Source organism: Sinocyclocheilus anshuiensis, unplaced genomic scaffold (genome assembly GCF_001515605.1).
Source record: "Sinocyclocheilus anshuiensis isolate Anshui unplaced genomic scaffold, SAMN03320099.WGS_v1.1 scaffold136, whole genome shotgun sequence".
Taxonomy (NCBI): domain Eukaryota; kingdom Metazoa; phylum Chordata; class Actinopteri; order Cypriniformes; family Cyprinidae; genus Sinocyclocheilus; species Sinocyclocheilus anshuiensis.
Window position 1 is genome coordinate 534,685 of NW_015554074.1, and position 9,726 is coordinate 544,410.

General features: G+C 37.3%; 1 protein-coding gene across 1 annotated transcript in view; it reads left to right on the forward strand.

The window, feature by feature from the left end:
• The first annotated feature begins 4,203 nt into the window (after positions 1–4,203).
• Positions 4,204–9,726, forward strand: part of LOC107668846 (mannosyl-oligosaccharide 1,2-alpha-mannosidase IB-like) — a 125,421-nt gene continuing 119,898 nt past the window's right edge. Inside the window, exons 1-2 of the mRNA XM_016460860.1 lie at positions 4,204–4,964; positions 6,299–6,769. Coding sequence (XP_016316346.1) covers positions 6,459–6,769 — 311 coding nt within the window. The 5' untranslated portion in view covers positions 4,204–4,964; positions 6,299–6,458. The remainder of the gene's footprint in view (positions 4,965–6,298; positions 6,770–9,726) is intronic.

Below are 9,726 nucleotides of genomic sequence, written 5' to 3' on the forward strand. Positions count from 1 at the left end.
TTATCTTGGCTCCTCCACCTGTATGTTATTTCCTGTATGTGAAAGAATATGCAATTGACAAACGCTTTCGTCCTGCAAAGCAAATCAACTCGCCCTTGCCTGGACTTCTCAAGGTTGAAGCTGTATCCCATTCATTTGCTTGCTGAGTTTAAACTGTCATCGTTCACCATTCCTCCGTTTAAAGTCTCAAAGCACATCCTGACTCATTATACAGGCCCACTGGAGGATGGTCTCACCTCTACTGCTCTTAAAGTAACAGATAAACCCTTCAATCACCCGTTCCCTTTCCTTTTTCCTGTATCTTCGTCCTCGTTTTACCTTCACAGAGGTTTGTGGTGAATTATTTTCTCTTACTCCAGTCTGTTTTGTTGTATATGGTCTGAGGTTTAAGGTGATTCTTCTTTTGGCCAGTGATCCGTGTCATATTCTCACAGAAAACTGAGAAACTCAGCAAAGCAAAACTCCTTCTTTCTGACAGTGACTTTTGTTAGGGTGTCAAATGTGTGTCTCTTAAACTGACTGACAGCAGATCCACTCCCTTGGCCACTGCTTTCTTGACTATGACTCACACATACATGATTTCTTTTCCACAACCTTCAACAGCACTGAGACTCGCTGTAGGTTATTCTGGTAAATCATCATTAAATCAAGAGAAAACAACTACACTTATGGCAGCTCAAGGACTAAGTCACAGAAAGATCTAAATGGCCTCATTTTTTTTGGCTGCTCAGCAGAATTTGAAAATGTCCATTGATGGATCCATGATATATGAGGGTGCAAACTATTTTATATTCAACCCCAAGACAGCATCCTCTAAAGTTTAATGTATATTTGATTAAATGCAAATCATCCCTACATTGTTTCATCTTAGGTTTAACATATATATATATATATATATATATTTGATTATATGTAAATCATCCTTAAGATTGCTTTAAATTGAACACATTCAGTTACAGTATATGCAAACCACTTCTAAAATTGCAATTAAAAATGCCTCATTAATGAATGTTGTAAAACAACTTGATCATTTTGACATTTAGTAATATGTACAACCAGCCAGTCATTATACCTAAATAAACCAGAAGATGAAACCTTATTATTATTATTTTATTTAACATTATTTAAACAATTAAAATTATGGTTGCAACTAATCATCTTGACCTTTCACATTTTTTCTTTGCATTTTTCTTTGCAAAAACTATGTTACTGTGAACCAGTGTTATTTTGGTATCATTGATATACTACTGGGTGAATTCAGGGAAAAAAAGGGGGCCACTTTTTGTAAAAAGTATAATTTAGATACCTAGATGTTTTTCTTTTCTTTTCTTTTCTTTTCTTTTCTTTTCTTTGTTTTTTACGCAGATTGGTGTTAAATTATTTTCAGGGAAACGCACGGCTAAAATAGTTCCAGGCAGATCTTGACCGCATTACATACCCATATCACTTCGCCAAATGATTTCAGTTACTTCAAAGGTCCTTACAGCTTACAACAGCAACCAAACCCCAAAAAGACACAGAATAGACAAATAAATATAGTAAACCTATATAAGCCTACTCTATTTCTCCCGCTCTCTCTGCCTACTGACTCACGGGAAAAAAAAAACACGCACAGAAACGTGTTTTCACCGCTGCTCTTTTTGATTTTATCAGTAAGCTTAGCAACTTGCTACATGACATTACACATAGTGATCCAGCTTACAGTGGGCGATTTCGGATGCAGCCTTTGACTGTGTGTTTTCAGTAACTATTTCTTTAGGTTACATCATTACACCAGTAGATGGCGACAAGTGACTGTGTTTATGAATGATTAATTGATTCATTTACTCAAGGATTCATTCTCGGGAACGCACGACAGTTGGTTCTGTTTTGGCTTGGTTTACAGCTATTTTCATTGGAAAGTGGCTGGCGTTATTTTGTCCAACAGGTAAGTAATGTTAGCCTATTGTTTAATGAACCATTGTATAAAAACAATTAGATACATTTGTGCTGTTGTTCTGAATATTTTCAGAACAACAGCACTTTTGATTGTGTGTGCTGCTTAATTGTTTCACTTACGTCAAAGGAAAACATTTGAAATGTTCTGCCTTATAACTAATTGTATTGGCTTTATAAGGCTCAGATGTTATTATACTATTTAATGTAAGTTTTAGACTATTGCTTTATTAGTTTAAACTAGCTTTGCAAAAACTATGTTACTGTGAACCAGTGTTATTTTGGTATCATTGATATACTACTGGGTGAATTCAGGGAAAAAAAGGGGGCCACTTTTTGTAAAAAGTATAATTTAGATACCTAGATGTTTTTCTTTTCTTTGTTTTTCTTTTCTTTTCTTTTCTTTTCTTTTCTTTTCTTTGTTTTTTACTTTTGTTAAGGTCCAGCTATAATATTTCAATTTGAATACAGTCTATATAAAGTGTTATTTGCAAGATATATACCAATAAACATTTTGAGGTCATGTACTCTAGACAAAAAAGTGAGCCATCCCTTATTTATCAAAAATGATTCTGCATCTTAATTAAAAACAAATCATTTATTAACACATATTATCAGACAAAACATATTTAACAACATATTTAACAAATCCAAAAATATATAACGAATGAATGAATGAATGATGCATTTATATAGCGCTTTACTGTGTATTGTTGTACACCCAAAGCGCTTTACAATCATGTGGGGGGGTCTCTTTTTACTCATAACCCACAGGTTATGAGTAAAATAAATCATGTGTAAATCCTCATCTGAATTCATTTGTGAAATTCCAAACAACTGAAAGAACATGTTGTGTTGACATTAAATTTGATTAAATCTGAATATCAGAATATTCAGAAATCGGAATATTGATCAAATGAACTCTACAATATGTAAAAAATGTGACCATAACACAAGCGACAACAAATAGTCTAAAAAAGTAATAAGAGGAACATTTAAAATGGTAACCATATGTAAAAATATTGTTCTGTCTGTTCTATAAAGTCCTTTGAATTAACTTTTTAAATGTGTCCATATTTTAAAGCTTTATATTCTGCATCTACATTTTGCTCCTCTCATCCTTTCTTCACTCCACAGATTGAACTTCATGCCTTGACTTCCTTTCTATTCTCTCTTTCCTTTCTTCCATCTCTGACTTTAATTTTCTGACTGCAGACTAATTTCTGTTTTCTAAAAAAGTAAATTATACATGTCAAATATAAAATAATCAGTGAATGTCAATTTATTTAGTAAATTTCAGTATAATTACAGAAGGTTAAAGATCAGCCCACTTTACCTGAATCTTACCGGCCCACTTTATCTAACACATTCAGCCAAAGTGGGTCAGCAATATTTAAACACCTTACAAGAAAACTAACACATTTTTAAACATTTTGTTCTTTGAATTTTATTCCGTTAACTGTGGAAACAAAAACAGCAGGACCTGTCCCAATAATATTTGTTTCCATTATGTGAGCAACCTTATAATTTAGAAATGACATAGTCCTCCTTTGAGGTGTGGCCACACCCACCAGTGTCATATTGCATCAACCAAAACTATTTTATCATTTAGAGAAATAGTGTCCCTTTAATTAAGAACCATTGTTATGCTCTGAAAGTGCAAACCGATTGAGCACAGTACAATCAAACTTAAATGGCCCACTTTACCTGAATTCACCCTATAGTTTTTATTTTAAATTCAATTTGATTTTTTTAATCTTCTGTTTTCATTTTAATTAACGTTTTAGTAATTTTATGTATTGTAATTTATTTTATTTGTGCTATGTTTTGTCATATTTTATCAGTTTTTTAAAAAGTCTATATAGTTTTTATAACGTTTTAGTTTATTTAGTTTTAGTTATTTTAATACATCAACTTAAACATTTTTATTTGATCTCATTTAATGTTCGTTTCATTTCAAGTAATGGGAATTTTCTAATGGCAAGTTCACTATATTAACAGTTCAGATATCTAAACAACAACTAAGCTAATGCCTATGTAAATGTTTTAAAACGTCAAATTGAGCACAAAAATTGAGAAAATACAAAGATACAGAAACGCAGAAAAACAACGATAAAGAAGACAAAAAGTTGGAAAAGATGCGACAAGTCCATATTAGGAACTACTATAAATGTTTTTTTTGTCTCTACTGTCCATAATTGACCGCCATTAATTTTGCGTTGCCTATCGAGACTCGTACTTGAGCGACGCTCCCTGGCTTTACCAAACGGCAGCTGACTGGATGTTGGAGGACTGAGAGGAGGAGTAGCTGTTGCAGTAACAACATCCTGGATATTGGAGACTGGCGGCGCACACGGCTACAGAAATAAAGGAGGAACCAAGACGTTAGGGAGGCGGTGGGGGTAATCGCAAATGCCTCAGTGTATAGAAGCACAGACATGAACGTGAACTTGGCAGCTTTCAGGCATTAATTGTGGATTTATGGTCTATGGCGCCGATTGATCCCGAGGCACCGACAAGGTGATGCAGCAGCGGCAGGACGGGATCGGTCCGCTACACGGCTGCCAGCTGAATGCCTTTACTGAGGGAAAACGGCGCAGCACTCGTCCAGCGCAGTCCGGCGTGATTTTTCATTAAAATAGGACAGAGAGGATCAGCCAGCAGCTGCGATACACCCTTGTTTACTTTCATTATTGTATTGGTTCTCGATATCGCTCTCCGGTTCAGAGACGCTGCCACGGCATCAAGCGGATCAGGCCTGGGCTGAAACACCGTGCGCACTTCGCGGTATTTACCGTGGAATGTGACGCGAATTCTATCGTTAACAAGGATAACGAAAGCACCTAGTGCTGTATCATTGTGTTTACTATCCGCTTGTCCAGTTTTCTTTATGTTTACTTAGGCGGTGAGGGTGGACTCACCGTTTATCGTGAAGATAACGACTCGACTCGACCCAACCCGCCTTGACACAGAGAAGCGTTCGAATCCAAGCGAGGATCATGGATCGGAATGATAAAAAGACCCTCACGGTATGTGCACACATTTGTTTCATCAATATATAAAAATACTGCGTAATGTTAAAGATACGAACGGCGTTTTGAGCATGAACAACGCTTGATGAGGCACTATAATCAAGAGCAAACCCTTGTACAGGTGTCACATTGTCATGCTCACCGCTAAAAGTGTCTCTGACGAAATGTATGTTTTTGGTGCATGTAAATTCACATGCTTTGATATAATGGCATTTTATTTGACTCTAATCTACCTGTGTTTAACCAAAGCATGATAGTCCAAACAAGACGTTAAAATAAACAAGATTTAAAAAGTTTTGGGCCATAATGTATGTTTGAACGTCCTCACTATAAATACTCTCTCTTAAATGTTTACCATTTGTAAGGCTAAACCAGAAGTCCATGTATTTATTTATGGGTGGTGTAGTACTACGAAAAAAGCTAAGATTCCTCATTCAATTCCTACAATCAATCACACAAGCTAGAGTGCACTAGAGGACTACATGCACAAGCTAGAGGTGTGTCTGAATTTCATTTATACTACCCATATTCTTACTATATAAAACATTCTTTCGCGAAGTAACCTTCGTTCAAACCAACTGTAGCACTTACTAGACAGTATGCAATTTTAGACTCAGCTACTGTAATCGCTGGACTCCAGCTCTACGTTTTCTATTTTTGACTTGCTAGTGCGAGAAACACCATTCAGAGCAAGGTGATGTCAAAATAGTATACTAGTAGTTGCATAGCACTCTTACTATTTTTGCGGTATCAATTGCTGCCTTCAAGTGCACGTGGGAACCTCCAAATCTGGCTTTGGTTTTTGTAACATGCCACACATTTAAGATGGAAATAAAACAGCCAAATAACTACGCTTTATGATGCATAGCTTCATCTTTCACTTATTTATGCATGGTATCACAACTGAATGTTAAGCAAACCGTGAAAGTTGAGTGCTTGACGCATGGATACTGACTATATATATTTGTGCTTCCAGCATGTTTCAAATCAACATGCCCCTTCCAACGTCTCTCAACTTGGCAACTCGTTTATCATCTATACTTGTTGCGTGGAACTCGTAATTATGTTATTTCCAACACCACTTGAAAAGCATATATTATATTACAGAAATATTAAACCAATTTACTTCTAATAACTACTAAAATGATTACAAGACCCAGAGAATCATGTTAGAGGGCTGGAGCTATCTGTTGTATAGTAAAATTTACACTTATGTCCTTTCTGCTGCTTAACATAAATTGCCATGGAAACTGAAGTTTATTTTTAATGGCAAGCTTCTGTTGAATGCCTCATGATAGTCAGTATCTGAAAATGTCTGTCTTTGTTTTCAGAGCAAGTGTAATCAGTTGTGATCTACAGGACAACTCCATTTCTAAGAGATAAGCAGACGTTCGGCAGTAAAGCTCCCATTAACGCAATGAGATAATAGTGTGGCTTACACACAAACAACCTTGACACTTATCCCACCATATTCCAGTTCATCGTCAAAATATGACCACGCCAGCTCTATTGCCACTATCGGGACGTAGGATACCTACCCTCTCGCCAGGTGCCTCCTCATTCCCCCATCACAGAGCCACCTTGCGGCTTTCAGAGAAGTTCATCCTCCTCCTCATCCTCAGTGCCTTCATCACCTTGTGTTTCGGAGCATTTTTCTTCCTCCCGGACAATTCCAAACACAAGCGCTTTGACTTTGGTTTGGAGGACGTGTTGATACCACACATCGAGTCGGAGAAGGAGGCCAGGCACAGCAGCAGACAGGTCATACATGGCATGGGAGCTCACGATGAGCATCGTCACAGGTGAGAGCTCATAGATGGCTTCATCTCCTCAACAAAACCATGTGTTTTTATGTTTGTGTTTATAGGTCAGGAGTTCTCAACCCTGGCCTTCGAGGTCCACTTTTCTGCAGAGTTGGTGACTAAAAACACCAGAAATAAGCTAATCAAAGTCTAAAATCTAAAAGTTTCTGGCAGTTGAATTTGATCAAGGTTGGGGCTGATGGTGCATTCCATTTGTATTTGAAAGTAGGGTTGTGACGGTGAGGAAATTTTCCCACCGGTTAATCGACGTGTGACAACACCGATAATACCGGTATCACCATGGGGGCAGGGGCAGGGGCGTTTCCTCTTTTCCTCGCTTTTAAATAGCTTGCTAAAGCGCCGTGCGCATTTTACTTTCACTTTCAAATAGCGGCAATTCGGCGTAAAGCAATTGTTCGTTTGAATTTTCCCTCTTTTCCTCGCTTTCCTTCACTTTTAAATAGCTTAAAAGCACCGTGCGCGTTTTACTTTCACTTTCAAATAGCGGCAATTCGGCGTAAAGCAATTGTTCGTTTGAATTTTCCCTCTTTTCCTCGCTTTCCTTCACTTTTAAATAGCTTAAAAGCACCGTGCGCGTTTTACTTTCACTTTCAAATAGCGGCAATTCGGCGTAAAGCAATTGTTCGTTTGAATTTTCCCTCTTTTCCTCGCTTTCCTTCACTTTTAAATAGCTTAAAAGCACCGTGCGCGTTTTACTTTCACTTTCGAATTAGCGGCAATTTGGCTTCAATTGCTTGAATGCAACAACAAAATACAATGTAAAACTCACTTTAGCCTATATATAAGACATAGAACTTTTATTAACAAACCGAATAAAAATACACCATGCTATAGGGCAGGCTATGCCTAATATAAAATAACAAATAACTTGCATAAAGTTTAAATAGGTAGCCTATACAAAACTGGAAATAAGTAAACATGTATAATATATAACCAAATAAATTATAAACTTAGAAAGTGTATTAGCAAAACGAATAAGAAAGCTTGGAGGCACGGCATAGGCCTACACCTTGATGTCAAATAAAATAAATAAATGACACAAAGTTTAAATAAAGTAAAAATCAGCAAACACTGTGGAACCAATTAAATAAGAAACGAATGTTTAAAAAAACTTCCAAAATCACCTTAGATAAACGGCAAAAGTCAACAGGCTTTTCAAAATACAAAATACTGCCAAACAGGCGCTTTTGCATTTCGTTTCGAAACTAAATCATCCGCCATCGTCTTGTCTGTCTCACCCCACTCTTCTTGTCAGTCAGCTCGACTCACTCTCACTGGATAAATGAAATTTGATCTGTGATGCGACTGTCGTTCGGCACGCTGCATCGAGCAGTCGCGTTCAGTTTTTAATTTTTAGTGTCTGTTCTTTTACTGAACTAAATGATTTTTATTACTATAAAAAATCAAAACGACGGTGGTGGTCAGTGCCGTGGTGGGCAAGTGACGTAACCGGTGTTGCGGCTTAACACCGGTATCACTGTCAGCACCGTCTATCGCGGCAAGCCTATTTGGAAGTCGGAAATTCCAAGTTCCCAGTTGGAACTTTTAACTGAAATGCCCCCTCAAGTTGGAATTCAGACTCAGACTCCGAGGAACCACAACAACCCTGACTTTAGAGTCCAGTATGGCTTCTCAGAGCATCAACAGAAGTGAAACAGTAGTAATATATTGCATTTCTGTTCGTCTGTCGTCTGTGTCACTAAGTGGTGCAAACAGTACTGTCAAACCTCTATCTGTGGACATGATATGTTGGTGCTAGGTGCTATAAATACTGCGTTTTTATCGACTGGTATTGCTATCGGTGAACACGTCCATCTTGGTTTTCCGACTTGTGTACTGGAACGTTGTCAACTCGGGTGTGACATCATTCCCAGCTTCGACATCCGAGGTAAATGGATCGCAGCATAAACTCTGCAGGAAGATGGACCTTGAGTGCTAGACTTGAGAAACCTTGGAATAGGTGGTATATCATCTTTAGTGTGATGATTCATCTGGAAAACAAAATATGCTGCTTTCCTATACTGGACTAAATGCTCATCATGGTTTTACAAACAATTTAAATGATTTATTTCCCAAAAACATTAAAGTCAAAATGAATTGTTATTTGTAAACAATTTGCCTTCAAGACAAATTGTAGGTCTTGATTTTAATCTGTCAGGAATTAATTGGACCATAAAAAGAGTGTTACAAACCATAATGGAGTGCGACCTGAATGTGGGTTGCAAAAATGATCACTGATGGCTGTTGGTTAACATTATCCAAGAGCCTGTGTGCCCGATGTGACATCAGCGGGGATAAAGTCATTGAAAGATTGTGAAATGTCATTTATTTTTTAATGCTGTTAATCTTACCATATAATTGGAAAGTCACACACCACTAGGTGTTTCATGACTATTTCATGGAAGGAGAAAAAGGCTTTAAATGTGCTGTTCAGGCCAAGCTCACATGTAGGTGTGGACGGGTTGTTCACAGATTGTCTGTGCCGTCCTTAATGGCCCTGTGACCGATTTTTATTAGGCATAAAATTCAAAAGCGTTACAAGATCATTTAAAAAAAAAAAAAAAAGTGTATGTTAACCACAAGGCAGAGAACCTCAGTACTCCTACACATAAACAGACACTCCCTTATAGAGAAAACATATCGTTATACTTTTTCTTATTCTGAGATTCATGTTTTTATCTTCTTGTTTTGTCCCCTAGCAATACTACCAAGATTATTAAAGGCTTTTCTTTCACGCCTTAGAAGGTTGTAGCCACACAGCTCTCTGTTTCTTTCTTCAGCAGTGGACCACAATCCATTGAGAGTTTAAGTGAACTTCAGTGAAAAAGCATTTTCTGCTGCTTTGTTGTTACAGGGGCCACTAAGTGTTGTTTCTGCCTTCGCCTTTGAGCTGTGGCTTGTTCTGCCCGCCTTAAGAATCAAGAACCATTCATGCA